Source organism: Perognathus longimembris, chromosome 1 (assembly GCF_023159225.1).
Source record: "Perognathus longimembris pacificus isolate PPM17 chromosome 1, ASM2315922v1, whole genome shotgun sequence".
In the NCBI taxonomy this organism is placed as follows: Eukaryota; Metazoa; Chordata; class Mammalia; order Rodentia; family Heteromyidae; genus Perognathus; species Perognathus longimembris.
In genome coordinates, this window is record NC_063161.1 from 72,328,123 (window position 1) to 72,352,407 (window position 24,285).

General features: G+C 50.5%; 1 protein-coding gene across 3 annotated transcripts in view; it reads left to right on the plus strand.

Moving 5' to 3' along the window:
• The window catches only part of Hip1 (huntingtin interacting protein 1), an 87,067-nt gene that overhangs the window by 28,274 nt on the left and 34,508 nt on the right, over positions 1 to 24,285 (plus strand). The window contains exon 1 of one of the 3 annotated variants that reach the window (XM_048369037.1): positions 8,390 to 8,520. The exons of 1 other annotated variant lie outside the window; for it this stretch is intronic. In XM_048369037.1, coding sequence (XP_048224994.1) covers positions 8,503 to 8,520 — 18 coding nt within the window. In that variant the 5' untranslated portion in view covers positions 8,390 to 8,502. Of the gene's footprint in view, positions 1 to 8,389; positions 8,521 to 22,060; positions 22,259 to 24,285 lie in introns of those variants that run through there. One more of the 3 variants, XM_048369033.1, reaches the window with a different exon arrangement.

Sequence of the window (24,285 nt, forward strand, 5' to 3'; positions counted from 1 at the left end):
CTGCCTTCCTCTCCCCTCTCTTCTCTTCTTTTGAACTAGGATTCTTTATATAATGCTGGCTGGCTTCACACTTGTAGTCCTGCCCCAGCCTTCCAAGTGCTGGGGTCACAGGCCTTCTATATCATATCTAGCTTTTTTGTTTGTTTTTCCCTCCCTTTTGTCAGTTGTGGGGCTTTTATTCAGGCCTGGGTGCTGTCCCTGAACTCTTTGGCTCAAGGCTAGTACTCTATCACTTTGAGCCACAGCTCAAATTGGAGATAAGAGTTAATTACTTGGAGATAAGAGTCTCAAGGAGACTTTTCTGCCTGGGCTTGCTTCCAACTTTGGAACCTCATATCTCAGCCTCCTGAGTAGCTAGGATTACAGGTGTGAAACACCAGTGTCTGCTTTCGCTTAGTGATTTTTTAGGTAATGAAAAATGTTCGGGAGTTGGGTGATGAGTGGTGGTGCTGGTGGTCGTACCTTGTGAATATATGCAAACCCATGGAGGTGTACCCATTCCATAGTTAAGTTGTTGCCATCTCTGAATAATGTTCTGTCGCGATTATTCCAGGTGCACATAGAGATGAGATGTAGGTAGGCACAAGTGGAGCTGGAGGTGGTTACCATTTGGTGCTTGGATTGGATGGAGCCCCACAGGTGCTGTCCCACAAGGTGGAAGGCCCAGGCCAGGCCTGGTGCTGGCAGCCTGGGGGAAGCAAGGCGGGGTGTCCCTCTCAGCCTTGAGGCAGGAGAGGCCTTTTAGAAAAGCATGTAGTTTCTGATCTGGTACAGGAAGGGTTGTGAGCAATTTTGAATGGAAGCTTGAAGGCATCAAATTGCTGTGGGTAGGCTGAGAACATAGCTCAGGTTCCTGGAAGATCATGAGCCCTCAAAATGGTCATGGGAGGAAGCCGTCATCTGCCAGGTTGGTCTATGACCGACAGGAGTTTTTGAGTTGAAGTGCATAGGACTTGGGATATTTGTCATCATTATCATGGTGCAGAACTGCAATCCATAGCCAAGTTTGCCCTTGGCATGTCTGGTCTTTGAAGTCAAAATGACTGATAAGGTGAGAATTGGCATTGAGTGACTGGCTATTCCCTACATGCCTGTAATCCCAGTCACTTGGGAGGCAGAGGTAGAAGTATTACAATTTGAGGCCAGCCCAGGCAAAATGAGAAGCTATCTTAAAAACAAGCTGGGAAGGATGGTGCACTTCTGAAATTCCAGCTACCCTGGGGACAGAGGTGGAAGATCATGATCTGAGGGCAAGGTAGGCAGAAGCTGAAGAACCTTTCTGTAAAACAAACTAAAAGCGAAGGCCTGGGGTTGTGGTTCAAGTGGTAGAGCACCAAGCCACTGGGAGGCCATGAGCTGAAGCTCAACCATGTGCCCCCTCTATTAAAGAAAAGGGGTTAGTGTGCCTCTGATCACATAAAATAATATTTATCAAAGTTGCAAAAAAAGAGTTGGGGTTTTATTTTATAGGCACAGTTTAACTTTGAATTGGGCCTGGGTGAATTAATACTTTAATACTATTAAGCTCCCAAAGTTTAGCTGAGTTTTGGAAAGCTTTCATTTGCAGAGTGGGTTTATGGTTTTGACACTCACCTGTGTGAGGGGTTGGAGGCTCAGAGAAGGCAGGAGCTCCCCCAGCCCCAACATGCCCACTTTCCCTGTTGCCCAGGAGTCCGGCTGAACATGTTGTGTTTATTCCAACTCTCGATCAGTTGCCAAGATGCCCATTTTAGAAAGTCTATATTTATAGAAAGTCTTTGATACTTGCCCATTCCAAAAACTATTTAAAAAACATTTTCCCTTGTTAATCACATTAATGTTAAGTATAGAAAAGCTACAACAGTTTGAAAAATTACAACTAATAGCCACTGTTAACATTTTAGTGTATTTCTTTTCAGTATCTGTCTAAAAATATCACATACACACATTTATAATGCTTTTATAGAATTGTCCTCCTACTCTATACAGGCTTTGCATCCTGCTTTCCCACTTAGTATATATTGTGAAAGGCAGAATTTGCATAATTGGGATGATTAATTGGGCCCTGGAGCCAGAATGGAACACCTTGATAGCTGTTTGCCCTTGTGTATCACTAACCTTCTAGAATCTTCTAGAACCTCAGGGTCCCTATTCTTAGGAGCAGGAACTGTTGCATGGATAGCGTGTCTGTAGTTTCTCCAACAGGCCTTCAGGGTCTTGGCCTCCCAGCCCTCTTGCTCTGTCCCCTCCTGTCCCCGGCCCCTGAGCTTGTTTTACACCTGCTCTAACCTGAGTCCTCCCTGCTACAGAAGAAAACCACCCAGCAGTGGAATACTGCATCTCAGTTGGTTCAGAGCCTTTCTGGACCTGTTTTTCTCATTCTTTCATAAGTTTCCACTGTTGGAGTCTATTTCTTCTTCAAATACGTAATGAATGACAATGATGTTTTCAAAAACTCTACCACACAGGAGGGTTGCCAACAGAGTAGAACCTTCCACCCTCTGCCCCCCCAGCCTCAGCCCCTCTCCTGTCCTGGGACAGCCTGTGTTCTCACATGTTTTCCCTGTGTCCACCATGTGCAGACACACAAACACACCTTACCACAGCTTATCTCGGCAGTTGTGTTGGTTTGTTTCATAGTTTTCTGCCATTTACTCCCCTCTGCCCCCACCCCTACCCCCGGTCCCCTTACTAAGGTTTGAACTCAGGGCCTTTTGCTTGCTAGGCAAATACTCTGTCACTTGAGCCATCCCCCAGCCCTTTTACTTTAGTTATTTTTCCCATAAAGTTTCATGTTTTCATCTTGAGCAGCTTCAGGTTGTGATCCTTGTACTTCTGCCTCTTGAGTTGCTTGGATGACAGCCATGAGCCACTAACTTCAGCTTGTTTGTTGATATGGAGAGTCATTAGCTGGCTTTGAACCTTGATTCTCCCATTGTTGCCTCTGAAGTATCTGGGACTGCGAGTATGCCTTGCCACACCCAGCTGGGAAAAGGCTTTGGAAAGCATGCCAGGAAAAGAACAAGTTGGTAAATTTGACCATGTAAAAAGGAAAAGCTTTTTGTACTGGAAGGGCTACCATAGTCAAGTTAAAAGGTAAGAGCCTGAATATTCCTCTGGCTCCCCAGCCCTGCTCCAAGGCCTCTTTTGTGCCCTCCTTGTTCTCTGGTGACCAGAGCACTTCCCACATAGCCAGGATTTGCCCAGGACCTCTTCAAAGGGGCTAGTCAGCAAGTAAGAGCTGGAGGTGGGACTGGAAATTGAGGTCTGTGGTTCACAAGCCATGTGTTCAGACTCCAGGGATAAGGTGTGCTGTATGTGCAGGGGGTGGGGTGGGGGTGGGGGCGGGTGGTGTCCCTGAAGACCCCATCTCACTTCCCTGTGGGTGAATGTGCGCACATATTACCCCTGCCCAGCCACCTACGTGAGAAGCTGCCTCTCCCTAGTTGGTTTTTGCAGAGCCCTCGTGATGACTTTTCAAAGAAAAATGTGGGGTGAATAAGCTCCTAAAAATACCCCAGGATCAATCTGGGGGTGGGGAGGTGGTGATGTTTTTCCTCTCTCTTCCCTCCCTGAGGCTTGTAAATTGCTACTGCCTAACAGCTGGGCCAGGCGGGCTTCCGGAGCGTCTGTAATAGCAGGGAATTATCCCAGTGGCCTGCTGCCCCCTCCCCAGGCACGGCTGGTGCCATGGTCACTCTGAGCACCTCTGAGCTGGAACTTCCCATCCTCTGCCTGGTCCATTCCTGGGGGATGCACCTTGGCCACACAGATACTGGGCAGAGAGGATTCTGGACTTGTCCACATGGAGTTGAAGTGGACCCAAGTCTCTCTGTCTGGGACTGGCTGCTTCCAGTCCAGGGCAAGCCCCACATTGCTGTGTTTCCCCCCCTCCCCCCAGATCCCTCTAGGCCTTCTGCTGGCCCAGGGGCCATTTTGGTTCAGCTTCTTTGCGGTGTGATATCAGTCCGCAGCAAAGGCCTGGGCACATCTTTGGTATGTGGCGGTGTGTGTGTGTGTGGGGGGGGGGGGTAATGGTGTGGAGAAAGAAATTGAGGGTAAAGGTCAGAGGTCTCTGATTACACCCAGTTTTGGCCAAGACCTGGAAAATTGCAGGTAGAAGGAAGCTTGGAAATTCCCAGTGTCAGTGGTGTACCTTGTTCCTTCACCTCCTGTCCAGCTCAGCCTCAGCCAGGACCAGCCCAGGAATTCCTGAGTCCACCTCTAGTTCTTGCTGTTTCCCGTATTGGCTGCCAGTGAGGAAGTCTCCCACCCCCAGTACCAGGCTTGTACCCAAGGCCTTGCACTTGCTGACAGATGCTCTCCCACTTAAACTGCAGCCCCAACTCTTCTTGCTTTAGCTCATTTGTCAGATAAGGTCTTGCTTTTTCTTTTTCCTACCATTTGCCTACCACTGCCTCCTGTGAGCCAGGATGACAAGTGCATTCCACATGCCTAGCCTGTTGGTTGCAATGGGAAGGGGACATCTCATTAACTTCTATCCCCGCTGGCCTCAAACTGCCATCCTCTGCTTCCTGCTTAGCTGGAATTACAGGTGGGAGCCACCGTGCCTGGCTGGGGGAACTTTAGAAGTTCTCGTGTCCAGGCTGGCACTAGTTGGGCTCCATCAGAGCTCCCAGGATGAGGTCCATTTGCCAAGCGATTGCTGTGGGCAAGTGGACTTAAGGGCACAGTTACCAGACAGCCTGTCCTCCGCTGCACCCCAACGTGCCCCATTCACCGTGTGCACAGTCTGGGAGGTGTGGGTTCCTCTGTTCTCTCTTGATTTGAAACACACACACACACATACCCTTACACCCTCTGTATGCACTGGAGTTGAACTCAGAGTCTTGTGCTTGCTAGGCAGGCCACTACTACCTGAACTACTGGCCCAGTACTTTTTTTGCTTTAGTTTTTATTTATTGTTTTAAGCCTTGCAGTTTTGCCTGGGCTGGCCTAGGACCACAATCCTATGTACACACCTTTTGTCATAGCCAAGATACAGGCATGCACTACCACACTGGGCTTGTTTGGTGAGATAGGGATCTCACTGACTTTTTACTGGGACTACTTTCGAACCTTGATCCTCCTGATCTCTACCTCCTGAGTGGCTAGGACTATGGGCATGAGCTACTGCACCCTAGTCTTAGTGCACACTTTTGTTGGTGCCAGAGTGAAAAGGGGCATGGGAGACCTCTCAACCCTTCCTCCTAATTCTGCCGTAGCAGGAGGGCCTACCCCTGACACCTCGGGGAGGGGACTGCACACCCCAGAGCCCAGGAGTGTCCCCCAGACTGACCTGGGGTCCGATGCCTGTGGAGCTTTTGACCTTCCCTGGCATAAGGACAGCCAGGTCTCTTATTTACTCGTTTGTGCTGTAGCTCTAAGGGCTCCCTAGCTAGTGCTCAGATGGGGGAGGGGGCCAGGGGCAGACACAGCTCGCTGATGGCCTTGCTTCCTGAATGCCTCTGTTGTTGGCATGGGCCCCAGGGAGGTGGGAGATGCATGTGGGAGCAGATGAGCCTGGAGAAATTCCTCCATGGGACTTGGATAAGTCACCAGCTTCCCAGAGGCTGGGCACCACTGCTGGGAAGTGCTGGGTGGACCTTAGCACACTTTAGCAGAGCAGGGGGCTGCTCCCTCCTGGAGCCCCCATAGGTTTCCATGGATGTTCATAAGATCGTGGTGCCCATTCTTTCCCTAACAAGATCTTTCTTGAGCAGTGCCTGCCTGGCTCGGGTGGTGCTGTGTTCCTGATGGAGATGGCCGCCCACACTCCCATTGTGTGTCACCTTGTGTAGTGTGTGCGGTGGATGACCAGGAAGATTGCTGTGCCCAGTCACCAAGGAAACCGAGCATTGTGCAGGCCCAGCACCTGGTTCAACACTGACCAAAGATCAGTCCTGGCTGTTGAGGGACACAGGGGCTGGTGCCTCGGCCTGTGGCTGGCAGTATAGCCACCCTGTCAGCCTGGCTTTCTTTCCCCAGGAGTGCGCTTAGGTGCTCATTCTGCTGTTCCCTTCTCCCCAGACCCCAGATATTTCAGAGTGATTTTTATAAAGACCAGAGCTATGCTTCAAGGGGTCAGGAGGCTGGAAGATTTTGGCAGTACTGGCAATTGAATTTAGGGCCTCATACTTGCCATGCAGGTGCTATGCTACTTGAGCCATGCCTCCAGCTTCTTTTTGCCTTTTGAGGTAGAGTCTCCCTATCTAGACAGCTGAACTGCAATCCTCCTGTTTGCACTTCTTGGAGTTGTGGGGATGACAAGCATGTACCAGTGTCTGGCTGTTGTGCCTCCCCTGCAGCTGGGATGACAGAAAGGTACCATGCTCAAGACACATTGGTGGAGATGGGGTCTTGAGAATGTTTATGCCCAGGCTGGCCTTAAACTATGATCCCTCCATCCCTGCCTCCCTAGTAGTTAGGATTATAGGCTTGAGTCACCCAAGCTGGTCTGGAGCTAGGTAGCCTAGACTGGACAAAAAGACACATTGTAGCCATTGTACAGATTTATTTTCAGTAAAAGCATGGTAAGGTACCCCTAAGGCTCTTTTGAGGCAGTATGGTTAGTTACTAATAAGGAGCCACGTTACTCAGAATTACTAGAATTTCTTCTCTAAAGTGCAGTACTGGGTGGCAGGGCTCTGGAGCCAGCATCCTGACATCCCAGCTCTGGCGTGGTATTTGTGGGGTCATCTTGCACACCAGCCACCAGTAGGGGGAAGCCTCAACTAGGGCATAGCCACTCGCCTTTTGTAAGGATCTACCACCTTTTGTAAGGATCTACCACCAAGCTGCATCCCCAGCCCTGGTAAAGCAGCAGGTGATCCAAAACCCATTCCTGCAAGGAACCAGTCCTTTGGGTGTGGGCAATTCAGATCTTCCATTGGCATCCCTATTGGAAGACAGAGAAACTGAGGCATGCCCTTGTCTTGCCTCCCACTGCCCAGTGGGGCTCACCCTAGTGGGCCTGGGTTGGGGGGGCACTTAGGAGTCCAGCACACTAGAACAGACTGGAGTGGATCTCCTAACTTCCCTGCTGGGGCACAGGCTCGCCATTGCCAGGCTTGCCCTGGATTGGGCAGTCGATACTTGGGGATCAGACAGGGGGACCTGGGTGCAGAGATCTGTGACCCGGAGCTGGAGCAATCACAAAATGAAAAGCCCAGAGATTCTTGCCTGCATTTCTGCTTGTGGATCACTTTGAAGTTGTGGCATGGGCACATCCCCAGGAGGCAGACAAACAGCCTCCTTCCCATCGATCAGAAGTGGGAGCTGCCAGGTACTTCAGCAGGATCCTTCTTATGTTTAGAGAAGGGCCTGGCCTTCTGGCTCTGGAAAGAGCCTCTCATCTCATTTTAGGGATTGGTGTGGCCCACCCATAATCCCAGTTTGTGGGGGGCTGATAGCTCCCAATTGCTGGTCGCCCTAGGGCATCATGGGAAACTCGCTCTCAGGCTAGGTGTGTGGCCTGGGGCTACTCAGCAACCTGGATTCTGGCCTTGGTTTCCTCAGATGCCAAGATCCAGGTCCCTGCAGTTACTACTGCACCTAAACCCTTTTGCACCTCTGACTTGAGGCTTAGATGTCATGCTTGTTCTGGGGACCTTACTCTAAAGGAGCCCTTTTCCATGTGCCAACCAGGCTCCCTGAATCTGCAGGAAGGGATTTCTTCCCCCAGGAAGGTGCCCAGCCTCCCACCACCCCTCCCCCTCTTCAAGCTGGGAGTTGAGAAGGCTGGCTCACTGGGGGTAAGGGGACCTTAGAACCCTCATAGGGACACCTGTGCCACCGCCCCCTTCTATTCGCTGTCTGTTTGGAGACCCCACACTCATTTGGGAGGGGGAATTAGCTGCTGGAGGCACACCACTCCTGAATCCCCTCTTTGTCTGGGGAGCCCAATGGGGAGGGGCCATGTGGACCCCCTGCCCTGCTGGAATGTCGGCTGCCGGCCTGTGCCCCTGCCCCATAGTGATTCCCCTAACACACTCACACCAGTGTGCTCACACAAGTGCACACGTAGATGTTCACACATAGACTCACATGCTCACACATGCTCACACAGATGCACACGCGCGCACACACACTCCCCGCTAGGTTGTTATTCAGATCACATCCTCCCCTGCTGGTCCAGGGGCTCCCACCCACCCCCGCAATCCTCCTGGGTCCCCCACGCCCCTGCAGTGAATCAGGGGTTCTCGGGCACCCGCTCAGCTAACGGGGACTCCCGCCCACCCGGCGCTGGCCCCTCCCGCTCCCTGCCCCCCTCCTCCTCCCCTTCTCTCCTTCTCCCCCTCTCTTCCTCCTCCTCCCCTCCCCTCTCATTCTCCCTCCTTCCCTCCACAGCCCCCTCCCCTCCCTCCTCCCCCTTCCCCCTTCCCTCCCGCCCTTCCCGCCGGCCTGGCCCGGCGCTGCCGGCCGCTGGCCGCCCTCCCTCCGCGCGGCTCCCGGCCGCACTAGCCGCCGGCAGCATTTGGGGGCCGCGGGATCTCGAGGGTGGGGGCGCCCGCCGCGTCAGCCATGGACGTGAGCAAGATGGTAAGTGAGGGGCTCTGCCCCTCCTGCCCCTCCCGCTGGCCTCCGGGCCATTGAAAGTTTCTGGTTTGTTGATCCTGATGGGCCCCTGCTGATGGGGGCCAGGAGGCCGGCCCTCCGCACCAGCCAGGCTCCGGACAGCCATCGGGGAACGCGGGAGCGGCCGCGCCCCCCCTCCCCCCTTACGGGCCTGCGCCGGGGCCTCGCCAAAGTGGGGGCAGCCGCGACCTGCTGGATCTAGATTGGCCACTTGTAGGCCTTGGGGGGCCGTTACAGGGGGCTTCTCTGGAGAGTCCGCATTCCCCAAACATTGTTGGCCAGGGAGGACTGTTGTTCACCGAGACAGAAGCAGTCTGCAGCTAGCCCGGGGTTTGGGGGGCTCAGAAAGGGGGGTGGGTATCGCAGCACAGGTCACTGCAGTTCCTGGGGTGGAGGCAGAGCCCACTTCACACCAGGGCTCCCCACTAGCCTGACTCCCACCTGTCTGGCTGGCCATGGTGATCTGTGCTTGTAGGGGTCCCCAGGGCCACAGAGGAAAGGATCAGGCCCGTATGTGTCTGTGTGTGTGTATGTGTGTCTGTCTATGGGGACAAGTGTCTGTCTAGCTCAGGGATGGGAACTTGGTCCCGTAATTCAAGGCTGGTTGTCTTTGGGGACCTCCATCCCTTAGAGAAGGCAGATCCAACATTGACTGCTCCTGGCTTTGGCCTTATCTTGGTTATAGGACAGGTGCCAGGTGAGCGACTCCCTTCCTGTGCTTGGGGACCAGTCTTGAGAACTGAGCCTGCCAAAGGCAGGGGACGGAAGGGGTTCTGTCTTCCTGTAGGCACAGCCTGGTTGTGATGGGCAGTGCTGGGAGGCTGGACCAGTGTGGAGTAGCTGTAAAGACTCCCCCTGGAACCTGGGTAGGGAGCCAGGAGCTAATGCAGTGCTGGCTGGCCCTTGCCCTTGCCTTGGAGTTACCTGGGCTGTGGGGTCTGATGGCTGCTGTACAGTCATCTCCCCCTCAACCCCCCCTCCCCTTCTAACCCTGTACTCAGGAGCCTGCACTCAGATCAGCTAGGACTTCTGTTCTTAGAGAAGCACCATGCTGAGATTTCCACCATTGTCTATCCCTCATTAATTCAACAGAGTGTATTTAATTAGTCATTTGTTTATTTGTGGCTGTACTGGAACTCAGGGTCTTGAGTTTACTAGGCAGGCACTCTACTACTTGATCCACTCTGCCTGTCCCTTTTTGCACTGGTTATTTTTGAGATGGAGTATCACCAAACTTTGATGCCTGAGCTGGCCTCAAATCTCCACCCTCATATCTCTGACTCCTGACTAGCTAGGGCTACAGGTGTGAACCACTGCTCCTAGCACTAATTCTTTCTATTATATCTATAGCAAATATTGGGGTGAGGGCCCCAAGAAATGGAACCCAGGCCTTCTGCTCCTTGGGGCTCCCAGCACCTCAATGAATGCTCTGTAGAGACACAGGCCAGTCAGTAGTCAGATGTCCAGGCTGGCCCCAGACAGAAGGCCACAACTTCTAAAGGCTGTGAGGGCCTGAGAAGGAACTGCAGAATTCAGCTGGAGCATGAAGACTGGACGCCCTGGAAGGCTGGGTGGAGTTGGTTCTGCTTGGTAGTACAGTCTCAGGAAGGGCAATGGACACAGCCCATGGCAAAGGCTGGGCCATTCAGCTAGGGTAGAATTCTGAATTAGGGAAATGTCTGCTGGTTGGTGGTAGCCAGACCAGGAAGGCCTTGAAAGCCAGCAAGGTACCAGGACGGAGGCGTGTGGGCACGAGTAAGCCTCTGGAGATTTGTGAGCTGGAAGAGGTGCATTTATTGCTTATTTCCTCTTTTAGCCTGGAGTCCAAACAAAAGTGATACTCAGTTCTCATTAATCATTCATTGAGCAGCCAAGAAGAGTCCAACCCAGAAGCCATTGTCCTGGCCCTTTGTGAGGAGCACAGACCCTGGGTTGTGTAACTGAAAGAACCTTCCCCACCCGGGAAACTGTACCACCTACTCCACTTCCGTTCCCACTGGAGTCCAGCTTGCTTTCTCCCTCTGCCCATTCATGCCCCATGGGAAGTCTCTAGCTTAAAGGCCTCCCCATGGGGGCCCTGGGCTCCAGGGTTGACCTCAGTGCCAGCATTACAGCTACATCCTTGCCTGACATTGGCCTTGAGGGCTTGTTTGGCTCCTTGGTGAGGTACCCAGCCCAGCAGGATTTTATGTTTCTGGCTTATTTTGGTGGTGCTGGGATGGGATATTAACTAGGCAGGCACTCTTGTCACTTAAGCCATGCCCACAGACCCTTTTGCTTTACTATATTGTCTAAACAGGGTCTGGTGCTTTATTTTTCTGGACTAATCCTCCTTCCTCCATCCCTCAAGGAGCTTGGATTATAGGCGTATGCCACCACACCCAGCCCTACACTCTTTCTTGATTGGCCTGAAGAGCAGGGAGTATATTTTAAGTGATTACTGTTGGGACCAATTATGTGGGGTCTAGTTATCTTTCTGAAGGAGGGGACAAATGATTGGAGAGAGTGGGTCCACCAGCTGCTGCCACTCATGAATTTTTGATGACATCAGATATCTGCCCAGGGGATAGCCGGTTAGTAACCCATATGTTTGGGGTAAAGTACAGATGCTTTGCGGAGATTGATGAGGGAGTCTCTGCTTTCACCCGGTGCTGTAATTATGGGAACAGTCACTACCCCCATCCTTGTACAAAAGAACATATCAGTTTATAGAACTGTGTATATTTGCATGATGCTTTATAACATACAAAGTTTTTTCCAACCTGATTTTTACTACAACCTTGTGAGAAAGGCAGGTCTGGAATACTTAGCTACATTTTACAGATTAGGTGTGTGTGTGTGTGTGTGTGTGTGTGTGTGTCTGTGTCTGTGTCTGTGTCTGTGTGTGTATAAAATATCTAGAAGAGTTCTGCTGGACATAGTAACACTTGCCTATGATCTCAGCACTTGAGAGGCAGAGGTATAGTGGATAGTGAAAGCAAGACCTTGTCTCCCAAAACAAAACTGTAGTGACCTCAGGACCAGGACATTGATTGCTTGAGATAAGTCATTGCTGGCAAGGGTATGGTTTGAGGACAGTCACTGCTGGTTGGTGTATGGTTTGAGAACAGTCGGTGCTGGTCAGGGTTTTGTTTTTTTTGTTTTTGTTTTTTGTTTTCCATTTTTGTAGTAGGAGGCCTCAATCCTTTAGACCATGATGTTTGGAGAGGGGCCTTTGGGATTAAAGAGCATCAGACACCCCATGATTGAATGAATGCTTTTGGCCTAGTAGGAGAACGAGTGAAGGAAGCTGCCGAGTTAATGGAGTGCTTGCACAGCAGGCCTGAGGCTCTGGGCTCCATCTCTGGTATCAAGAGCAGGTGTGGGAGAGCTATACCAAAGGGTAGAGATGCATGTTCCTTGTCTCTCCACGGGATGCTCCAAACCATCTTGGGACTCTGCCCCAACACTGAGCTAGATTGGCCCCTTTTCTTTATAAAACTACCCAGCCTTGGGTGTTCTGTAACATTACCATGGAACGGACCAATGCCATCTGCTGATTGGGCTCAGTCAATACTCGTTATACATGTGATAGAATGTACAAAAACCTATTGATCCAGGTACCCATGTGGGACAGGCGGATCTCAAGGAGCTTGAGGAAAAGGACCATCAGAGGAGACAGGACTGCAGGGTTGAGGGGAAGGAATCCTCCCAGCAGTGAGGACAGGCAGGGTAATTCACACACACACACACACATACACACACACACGCACGCACACACACACTTGTGCTTGTGCCGAAACTGTGGGACTAGCCAGGTTAGCCTTTCATACCTCCCTGCTGGGGATGAGCTGGGAGGCTCCAGATAAGGGATGGCAGTGTCATGGGCTAAGGAATAAATGATGCAGTACACAGGGCAGAACCTCAGAGAACCAGCCCCAGGGTAGACCCAGAAAGATTTCCAGGAGAGGCAGTGTGGCTGGTGGTGTGGCACACAGGTAAGGCGTGGGTTAAAAACTCAAGTGCCAGGCACTGGTGGTTCACGCCTGTAATCCCAGCTACTCAGGAGGCTGAGATCTGAGGATCATGATTCAAAGCCAGCCAGGGCAGGAAAGTCTGGGAGACTTATCTCTGATTAACCACCAGAAAACTAGAAGTGGGAAAGTGGTACTGTGGCTCAAAGTGATAAAGTGCTAGCCTTAAGCAAAAAAGTTTAGGAATAGTACCCAGGCCCTAAGTTCAAACCTCATTACCGACAACAACAAAATCCCTCAAGTGGCTTTGACAGGTTTACATGACCTTCTGATCCTACTGCCTGGAGGTCGTTGTCTTCCTTGGGGCCAAGATCAGTGTGGCACTTGCAGGGCTTTTCTGTGGCTATGCTGTAGGTGTGGACTAGATGCTACCAAATTAGGACAAACTGAGGCTCAGGGAATCAGGACCTGGCTCTTTTTTCGTGAGCAGTCTTACAGTGTCAGGACTTCTCAGCCCCAGAAATGGCTACAGGCACATGGTCCCTATTGCTGTCATTTGGGGGTGCCTCTGCTGAGTGTATTTTCATACTTTGTAGCCATGATCACCAGTGACATCAGGGAGGAAATGGGCCACGCACAGGAAACATTTGCACCACTATTTGTTGTTTTTTGGGGGACAACCATGAAAAAGGCATAAGGAAAATAAAGATCAAGTGTTTTCCCATCATGGAACACTGCTGCCGACCGTTGATGTAAGTCCTCACGCCTCTCTTCTGCAGGTCATCTGTGCACACGTGTGTGGGCACACTTGAATGAACTGTATGAAGTAATGCTCTTCAGCCAAAGTTCCTTTTGATCGAACCATGCCCATAGACAAACAGACACACACACACATACGTGCACACACACATGCATATATACACACAGCATGGGCCATGAATTCTAGCCTCCATTGTCCTATTGTTCCAAATCTGTATCAGAGGCTTGGGTCCTGAAGTTCAAAGTCTGTCTCTTGCTTATTCACTTGGCAGGTTACTGAGGCTCCTTGTACGAGGGTTTTGTCCTCTCTGTGGTGAGACAGACATAGAACCTCCCAGAACATTATAAAGTCAGTGCCTGGAGCAAAGGAGGTGCTTAGGAAATATTAGCAGGGTTTTTTTTTTGTTTTGTTTTGTTTTTAGTATTTGCAGAGGGAGAGAAGCCAAGTTTCCCACTTTTGAGGAGAGATTTTTGTATATATGTCCAAGAGTCTGTATGAGTTTGAACCCTGGGACTACTAAAAAGCAGGAATGAAAAGAGGAATGGTTTAGTTTGATCAACAATTTGGGAGATTCCAGGCCATGGTCAGTTGTCTTGTTGCTTTGGGCCTGTGGTGAGTCAGTGCATCATGGTGGGAACACGTGTTGAAGGGAGCTGCTCACCTCCTGGCAGCCAGGAAAAGGCCTTGTCCTTATATGTCGGTTTCCTGCCTCTTAACGATGCCACAGGCTGCAGACAGAACCTTCAATACACAGGCCACCAAGGGGCCTTGTCCAAATTGTAGCATGTATGCCTTGGAACTGTGCTTCAGAGAGATGGGTCTGGTGATGTTAGGGTCCTTAGGAGCTGGAAGGCCTGGGTGGGGCTGGCCCCGCCCTGGCCCTGTGGGCAGCTCCCATTCTTCCTGCCACCTGGTGGCCCTGCTTTCTGAGGAAGCCATCAACTCACAGCCCTGTAGCAGGTGATAAAACCCATCTGGAAAGGCAATAGGCCTCGAGGGGTGAGTAGGGAGGGCCTCTGCCATGCCCAGTGAATGGTGACTTTTGGAGGCCTCCAGATAGTGACAAGGGCCTGCCCTTCTGTCTTTTCTCTGACTCAAGTAAGACCTTAAGGCTTGTGCTGCTGTTGTTTGGTTGGAATGTGAAATCTTACAGCCATGAGACCATGACTGGACTGAGGCCCATTGGAGTGAATGAATTCCCCCTCCCAGCTGGGAGCAGTACCTGGGTTCAAATTCTGGCTCTGTGCCTTCCTCGCTGAGCTGTTTAGCTTGCAGGTTTCATACTAGCAGAGCAGGTTACCAAACCATCACAGGCCTCAGTTTCCTCATTAAGGCTCAGTGGACAAACGTATAGGCTTGATTCTGGGATATGTTCTAGGCCAGGAATGGTTCATTCAATGAATTGGTCTGTATCTGTCTCCAAGAACCATTGGAGGGGGGCTGGGGATATAGCCTAGCGGCAAGAGTGCCTGCCTCGGATACCCGAGGCCCTAGGTTCGATTCCCCAGCACCACATATACAGAAAACGGCCAGAAGCGGCGCTGTGGCTCAAGTGGCAGAGTGCTAGCCTTGAGCAAAAAGAAGCCAGGGACAGTGCTCAGGCCCTGAGTCCAAGGCCCAGGACTGGCAAAAAAAAAAAAAAAAAAAAAAAGAACCATTGGAGGCACAACAGTAGATACAAAAATAAAGACTTGTCTTAGCAATGAAAACTTTACTTCTGCAGAAGGGTGTGCCATCAGCCAAAAATCTGGTAAGCAAGCACACAGAACAGGGAGGCAGGCTGCTCCCCTATGTATCCCTAATGCAGCAAGCCCCACCCCTGTGCTTGCATTGGTTAAGCTCAAGTTCATAATCTGCTTGTGATTGGCTAGTTTGAGTAGGGTAAGATATATCTATATAAGGTGACTTTGAAATAAGATTAAGAGTGTACAAGTAATCTCTAAATATACCTACTTCCTTTGCTATTTCTTCAACAATCTGAGGTTATCTTAATTCCATCTTGAAAAGAAACCAACCAGTTTCACACAAAACCTTACATTTCAAAATACTTCCTGATCCCAAACCTTTTTCTATAGCAAGAGCCTAGCCACTAGGAACTTTTAAGCAACACACTTTGATAGAAAAGATAGTTTTTCTCAGTTTATCTGTTTTAGACGGGAAAGTTAGGGACCCAAAAGAGAGGCATGGAGAAAGTTAAGAGAAGAATGGATCTTGAGGAACAAGACCACATAAAAGCAGTCCCTTGGGGTTCGAGCACTAAAGAGCAGGAACAGAGTCTGCACAGGAAAATCAAAGGCTGGGGTGAACAGAACTGGCAGAGGGTTCAAGGCCTGTGGAAGTGCCTGTCCTGAAGCGCCCCCCACTCTGTCCCTCCCACTGCACCTGTGTCCTTGTGCCCTCTTTCACTGTGAGGACTCAATCCCTTAGAAGCTAGCAGTGGGCTGTCTAGCTCACCTGGTGTTATGACTGGCTGGGTCACTGGCCCATCCCGGGCCTCAGTTTCTCTCATCTGTGTTAGGAAAGATCAGGGTGATGAAAGGAGAGAAAGGAGACAGACACCTTGGGAGATCAGAGCAGGATTTAATCATCACTGAAGAGAGGCACCAAGTGCACCGAATAGAATTGGAGATACAAGGAGCGTAGAAAGAGGGGTGTGTGGAGGTGTCTAGGGTTTAAGTATAGTCAAACAAGGAAGTCAAATCTGGTAGTTGCAGCAAAAGGTCTTACCTCTGGCCATGCATACTTTAAGATTGGGCACAGGTGAGATGTTTAATTGCTTCTGAGAATGACCCCCAGGAGTGGGGGGTTCAAGTGGACCATAAATTTCCACTGGGCAACATTGGGTTATGGGAACAATACAGATTCTCAGCGGTCTTTATTAATTGAAATGTTGCTGTCAGGGCTCAGTGTGTCAGTCAGTCTAGGATTCTCTCCAGATCAGGAGAGGAAAACAGAGAGCCTGAACCACGGATCTCCCCCACTGGGCATCTTCAACTCAAATATGTCCTCCTTCCTTGCACTGGAAACCTGCAGCCTGCCTGGTCCACATCCTCTGTGCAGCCCTCTCCCCCAGACACCCTCAGATGGAAAGACCACCATGACGATTGAGTACAGTGGTTAGTGTTCAGCTCTAGGCAAACCCCCCTGATCTGGTTGCTCCCAGATGTTTCTCCAGGTGGCGTCCAGACTATCATGCAGTCCTGTGTCCTTAACTCTGTTTGGTGACCTTTCTATTTCTGTCACTCAACCCAACCTAGCTCTATCAATATTGGGGTAGCCCAGGCTATTTCCAGGCCTTGCTGTGAGCATTCCTTGGCAATCTTAAGCTGTGGCTTAATTTTTGTTTTTGGTGATAGAGAAGGTGGAACTCAGTGCTAGACCTCTTGAGCCACACCTCTGTGCTTCTGCTTTTAGTTTTCAGGTTGGGTTTTTTTTTTTTTTTTTTGGCTAGTCCTGGGCCTTGAACTCATGCCCTGAGCACTGTCCCTGGCTTCTTTTTGCTCAAGGCTAGCACTCTACCACTTGAGCCACAGCACCACTTCTGGCCATTTTCTATATATGTGGTGCTGAGGAATTGAACCCAGGGCTTCATGTATTAAGAGGTGATCACTCTTGCCACTAGGCCATATTCTCAGCCCTGGTTTGCTTTTTTTTCCGGCAGGGTTTTATGCTTTTGCCCAGGGCCAGCCTCAGAGTAGCTGGGATTACAGGTGCACCCTATCTCACCAGGTCCCTTACCATTCTTAATTCCCATCTACATTGATCACATTTATTAATCTAGCTGAGAACCAACTCTCAAGTCTACTTCTGGCACAGCTCACTGCCAATTGCAGCTCTGCTTGGGTATCTGGTAGGCAGCTCTTATTTAACATGTCTGAAAACAAACTGTATATGTGTGTGTTTAAACTGAGAGACTGGACACTGTTCCTTTGCTCAAGGCTAGTACTCTACCACTTGAGCAACATCCCCACTTCCAGCTTTTTTGAGTTAATTGGAGATAAGAGTCTTACACACTTTGCTGCCTGGACTGGCTTTGAACTGCAAGGAAGGAAGGAAGGCTTGCTGCTAGCTGTAGGGGGTTCCTGGGGACAATAGTCAAGTTTTGGGGATACTTGCTCAGCATAGAGTTCATCCCTAGCACCACAAAAACTAAATTCTGCATTTGGCCATCTCTGCTGCCTCCCTGGTTTGAGGAATTGTGGTCTCTGGCCTGGGGTCATGCAGCAGCATCTTCGCTGTGGTCCCTCCTTGCTTGCTGCTCCACTGGGGCCACTCACATACTAGGTCCATACAGAATATGTGTTCAAGGAATAAAAGAATTATGTGTGGAATATGCAAAAAAAAAAAAAAAGACCGAGTTTGGAGAAGACAGGAGAGAACTGGGTGGATGAAGGTGGCGACAGAGCTGGGCTGGAGTCTTCTGGAGATGGCGGGTGACCACCTGTACCTGGCCGGCTCTGTAGTTAGCAACCACAAGGAGGAAAGCTTTTTCTGTGCTTTATGTAACAGATGTGGTTTTGTATAAATCACACTTCTGTAAACTGGATTCTATGTGAAATGAATTAATGGAGATTGCTATTTAAAGGAACCTGGAGCCAGTTTCTCTGGTGAAATAAATAACCATCTCCTTAATTTGTCCTCAGTGTCAATGCATATTTTCCAGAGAGAGGGGGAAAAAAGTTACATGAACTTAAATCAAGATCTGCTTGTTGGGGCTGGGAATATGGCCTAGTGGTAGAGTGCTTGCCTCATATATATGAAGCCCTGGGTTCGATTCCTCAGCACCACATATATAGAAAAAGCCAGAAGTGGTGTTGTGGCTCAGGTGGTATAGAGTGCTAGCCTTGAGCAAAAGAAGCTCAGGGACAGTGCCCAGGCCCTGAGTTCAAGCCCCAGGACTGGCAAAAAAAAAAAACAACAACAACAACACAAACCAAACACATCTGCTTGTCCAAGTGGATGGGCTGTGCCCCTGTCTTCCTGGAGTCTCCCTGGTCCTTTGTCATTGCCTGTCTTTCAGCCACCCACCTCTCCTTTATTCCTGTTTTTTTCTTTACTGGAGTTGTACCCTTATATCAGACAGTGGTGGGTCTTCTCAGGAGGCTGAGATCTGAGGATTGAGGTTCTAAGCCAACCTAGGCAGGACGGTCTGTAAGCCTCCTATCTCCAAGTAATCATCAAAAAGCTGGACATGGAACCTTGAGCAAGAAAAAAAGAAAGGAAGGAAGGAAGGAAGGAAGGAGCACAGGGACAGAACCCAGGCCATGGGTTCAAGCCCCAGTTTTGGCACACACAAAAAAGTGCAAGCTGGTGAACCATGCCCATAATTCTAGCTATTTGGGGAGCTGAGATCTAGAGGATTGCAGTTCAAAGCTAGCCTGGCTAGAAAAGTCGGCAAAATGTCATCTCTGAAATGACTGGAAAAAAGCTGGACTGGTGGTGTGACTGAAGTGGTAGAGTGCCAGCCATGAGCAAGAAATCTGCATAGGTGAAGCCCTGTGTTCAAGCCCTAGTATAAACACACACACACACACACACACACACACACACACACAGTGTGATACAACCAATTTGGAGGTGAACTGAGAGATCTGTTTTTGAAGTCTGCATCTCCTAGGGGTACAGAGTTTGGCTCCAGCTAGGTTTAGTGAACCACCAACCAGAGTAGCACCTAGTGCTCATCTTTGGACATGCTGCATACACTCTGAGGGTCTCCTGAGACTGGAATGCGCCCCTCTGGGGCTCACACAAGGTAGCCTCAGATGAGGGCAGGGTGCTCTGGCCACCTCCTGGGGGAGTTTTGTTTGGGGCTCTCTAGAGGCTGCCTGCAAGGAGCTCAGGCCTTATGGCCCGCCACCCAGCCCTGTCTCCTGTCACTTTGGGGTGGGTGGACTGGGAGGGTCCCTCTGGAGAGCACACAGCCTGGCAGTGTGGGCTTGGGCAGAGCCACAGCCACTTCCTTGAAGATGATGGCAAGTTGGTTTATTTGAAGGTCTGGTCTTCTGGTTGTCGCTCTTGGTTTTCTGCTAAAGTCGCTCCCTTTAATTCTCACTGTAGTAGTTGTAACAAGTGGGCCAGGTATAGTGGTACATGCCTGTAATCCCAGCTACTCAGGAGGCAGAGGTAGGAGGCTCAAAGTCCCAGGTCTGAGGAAAAAAAATGAGAGATCCTAGATGAAAAAAAGCAGAAAGGGTTTGAAGCTTGGCTTAAGTGGCAGAGTGCCTGTCCAGCATACTCTGGGCTCTGGGTCCAATCCCTAGTACTGCCACACACGCACACTCATATACACAAACACATGCACATACATGTAATACACACTACATACATAAGCATGTACACACTCATGCATTCATGCGCACACATTCTCATACACACTCTTCTCTCTCCCAGTGCAAGCCGTGAACCCAGGCTCTGCCCATGCTGGGCAGGTGCTCACCACTAACCATAGGCCAGCCATAGAAGCCACATTCTTACTGCTGTCCTGGGGCTCACTCAGTATGGTGGAAGGCAGAGTGGAAGTGGGTTATGCATTAGTACTGGCACGAGATGGGTTCCTGCTGTGACATAGAGCGAGAGACCTTTTGCCGCGATGTGGCTGGTGCGTTCTTCCCCATCCAGCCCAGGCAGTGAGTTCTGGAAGAGCCAGCTGAATGGAGAGGAGGCTGCCTGTCACTCACTGCGGGCATGGTTGTTGTGGCTGCTCTCGAGAGGAGCCGGCTGAGGGCCAGCTGGGGACACGGAGCATGGAGCATGGAGCAGGCTCACTACAGGGAAGAGGAAGTTGGGCAGAGTGGCTTGTGTAGGGGAGAACAGGCTGGGTGGACATGCTGACCCAGAGGATGGTGCAGGGGATGATGAGGGGTGGTCCAGAGACACTGGGTGCCAGGCCTCTGTGGCCCAGGAAGCAGAACTGGGGTTTCTTCCATGAGGAACCAGGCAGCCCTGCAGAGAGGCCTGAATTCGCCTCTGTCCCACTGTGTCCTCCCATGGCCTTCAAGGCCCCACGATTGTTCCAGAAACTGTTGTGGGAAGAGGCAGCTGGCCTCAGGGGACAAGGAGAAATTTCAAGAAGCCAGCTGCTCGGCATCATGGACTGAGTGCCCTGGGTTTAAAGGGTAGGGAGTAGAAAGGAGAGAGAGACAGAGACAGAGACAGAGAGTCAGGGAGGGAGGGAGGTTTCTTTTGGCATTTGGTGATGGAGTTTGGGAAGTAGTACTAATCATGGCAGGTGCTCTTACTACTAATCCACGCCTCCACTCTGAGTTTTTGCTGGCTTTTTTTTTTTCTTTTGTCATTGTTGAACTTGAACTCTGTGTCAGGGAGCTGTCCCTGAGCTCTTCAGCTCAAGGCTAGAGCTCTACTACTTTGAGCCATAGCACCACTTCTGCTTTTCTGATGGTTAATTGGAGATAAGTCTCATGGACGCTCCTGCCTGGGCTAGCTTTGAACTGTGATCCTCAGATCTCAGATTCCTGAGTGGCTAGGTGTGAGCCACCAGCACCCAGCAGCTGTTTTTTTTTTGTTTGTTTGTTTGTTTTGTTTTTTGCCAGTCCTGGGCCTTGGACTCAGGGCCTGAGCACTGTCCCTGACTTCTTTCTGCTCAAGGCTAGCACTCTGCCACTTGAGCCACAGCGCCACTTCTGGCCGTTTTCTGTATATGCGGTGCTGGGGAATTGAACCCAGGGCTTCAAGTATACGAGGCAAGCACTCTTGCCACTAGGCCATATCCCCAGCCCCTACTGCTGGTTATTTTTGAGATAGAGTTTTGCTTCCTCCCCAGATGCTACCTGGGTGTCCCTTGCCTGTGGTAGGCTTTCTGTGTTGTAGGGTGATGGGGGGAACACCATCTCCTGCTGTAGGTTTAAGAAGGGGGGGTGTTGGGCTGGGAATATGGCCTAGTGGCAAGAGTGCTTGCCTCGTATACATGAGGCCTTGAGTTCGATTCCTCAGCACCACATATACAGAAAATGGCCAGAAGTGGCGCTGTGGCTCAAGTGGCAGAGTGCTAGCCGTGAGCAAAAAAGAAGCCAGGGACCAGTGCTCAGGCCCTGAGTTCACAGCCTAGTACTGGCCAAAAAAAAAAAAAGAAGAAGAAGAAGGGGGGGTGTCATATTTTTGCTAGCCTCAGAGTTTGATCCTCTGTGCAGCCTTAGGATCCTTGATCATGTATAGCTAGGATTATAGGTATGCACACATCTGGGTAAGGTGGGGTCTTGCCACTTTTTGCCTTGGTTTTGGTTTTGGCCAGCTCAGTCTGGCCTCAAACTCATGATCCTCCTGCCTCTGCTAGGATTACAGGCATGTGCTACCACACCTAGCCCACCATGAGATTAGACATTCACAGTTGGGTAATCTGTATGCTATCAAGATATTTAGAATGGTCCCATATCCCCCCACACTTCTCTTTGCCCCTTTCACACCATTTTCTTTCCATCCCTCCCTTTCTTCCTTCCTTTCTCCCTTCCTCTCCCTTCCCCTTTCTTCACTTCCCCTCTTCTGCCCTCCTTTCCCCTCCTCTCTCCAGTTTTCCTTCTGTCCTTAGTGGGGCCATCCTTGCCTCTGAGCTGCCACCCTACCCAGAGCACACCCTTTCTTCCTTCCCTGCCATGAGCCTGACCTTGGCAGCCCCTGGGCTGGCCTCCTGTCCAGAGCTGTGTGCGTGACCGGATGATGCCCAGCTGGCCCTGTAGACCGGCCCAGCCCCTCCTCTCCACAGAAGCTTGGCCTGGGCTCCCATTGGCCTCCCTGGCTGGGCTGTCCTGAGAGAGAGGAAGAAAGGCTGGGAGAAAGCTGCCCTTCCTGTGGGGCCTGCTGGTAATTGGTTCTCTGGGACCCATGGGGCCAGGGGGGCCAGCTGGGGCCGGAAGTGCTGCACAATGCTGCCCATTCAGGGGGCCTGCCACTGCTCTCAGGTCCCGGTGACTACATGGAAAGCCGGGGAACAGTCTGTTCTGAGAGGATGTGTGCTGACTCCGGGCCCCCTCCCGAGGTGAGACAGAACCCTTGGGGTGAAGACACAACCCCCACTGGCATTGGCTGGCAGAGCTGGGAGTCAGCCTGAACAATTCCCTCCCAAGCTGGCTGCCAGGGTCGGGAGTGTATTCTCTCAGGCACCACATAGGATTTGGGGTGCAGGGGCTGGGATGCAGCAAGGCCTGAGGATTTATTAGAACTCCACCCCAAGCCAGGCACTGGTGGCTGACAGCTGTCATCCTAGCTACTCCGAAGGCTGAGCTCTGAGGATCACAGTTCAAAGCCAGCCTGAGGGGCTGGGAATGTGGCCTAGTGGTAGAGTGCTTGCCTCGTATGCATGAAGCCCTGGGTTCAATTCCTCAGCACCACATATGTAGAAAAAGCCAGAAGTGTCACTGTGGCTCAAGTGGTAGAGTGCTAGCCTTGAGCAAAAAGAAGCCAGGGACAGTGCTCAGGCCCTGAATTCAAGCCAGGACTGGCAAAAAAAAAAAAAAAAAAAGTTTAGTAAAGCCAGGTGCTGGCTCATGCCTATAATACTAGCTACTCTGGACCTCAGTTCAAAGTCAACCTGGGCATGAAAGACCATGAGACTCTTATCTCCAGTGAACCACCAGAAAACCAGAAGTGGCACTGTGGCTCAAAGTGGTAGAGCACTAGCCTTGAGCAAAAGAGCTCAGGGACAGAGCCCAGGCCCTGTGTTCAAGCCTTATGATCAAGAAAGATAAAAGTTTAGTAAATAGTTTATAATGGAGGAAATACTACAGGACTGCTGGCATGAGTCAGGCCTACACACACTATGGAGAAGTATGTTGTTGTTGTTGTTGTTGTTGTTTTTTGCCAGTCCTGGGGCTTAAACTCAGGGCCTGAACACTGTCCCTGGCTTCTTTTTGCTCAAGGTTAGCACTCTACTACTTGAGCAACAGCACCACTTCTGGCTTTTTCTATAGATATGGTGCTGAGGACCTAACCCAGGGCTTCATGTATACAAGAAAAGCACTCTACCACTAGGCCATACTCCCAGCCCCGGAGCAGTATGTTCTTTAAGAGTGAGTTTGAGTTCTATGGAGAATGTGCCACACAGTGTTTTCCAGTGAGGAAAGCAAGATGTGGAAAGGGTGTGTGGACTGTAGAGAATTACCTCTGAAGTATTTATTAGGAGGTGTATAAAGGAATCCTAGAAGATTGTTGGTATTATTTAGGGCAGAGAGATTGCAGGAAAAGGAATTGAGAAAAGTGTACAAAGGTAAAAAGAATATACTTGGGCTGGGGATATGGCCTAGTGGCAAGAGTGCCTGCCTCCTATACATGAGGCCCTGGGTTCGATTCCCCAGCACCACATATACAGAAAATGGCCAGAAGTGGCGCTGTGGCTCAAGTGGCAGAGTGCTAGCCTTGAGCAAAAAGAAGCCAGGGACAGTGCTCAGGCCCTGAGTCCAAGCCCCAGGACTGGCCAAAAAAAAAAAAAAAAAAAAAAAGAATATACTTAAGATACTCACTGGCCACAGTGGCTCAGGCCTCTAATCTCTCAGGAGGCAGAAGTCAAATGAGACCACAGTTTGAGGCCAGTCCAGGCAAAAAATTAGTAAGACCCCCATCTCAACAAGCAAGCAGGATTCAGGGATGTACATCCATAATTCAAGGTCCCCAGAAACCATAGGGAGGACTGAGGTCTTAAGGCTAGCCCCAGGTTAAAAAGGAGAAACTACATCTGAAAAAGAAAGCAAAAGGGACTGAAGATGTGGCTCAAGTGGTAGAGCACCTGCCTAGCAGGTACAAGGCCCTGAATTCAAGCCCCCCAGTACCACAAAATCAGCCTGCATTATGTGATGTGGTTTATATGTTTGTATAAATTATATTCATATGTATCTATATTATGCTAAATTAAAGAGAGTTATGATCATATGAAAGACTGGAAAGACCAATCCAGGTCCTCTGGTGTCATTAAGGAAGGCAAATGCCAGGCTTGCTGGCCAGGAACAGCCTAGTGGAAGGTTTCGGGGTGACAAGGGGTGGCGGGATGGTCCCCCAGCTCCTGGAGGAATA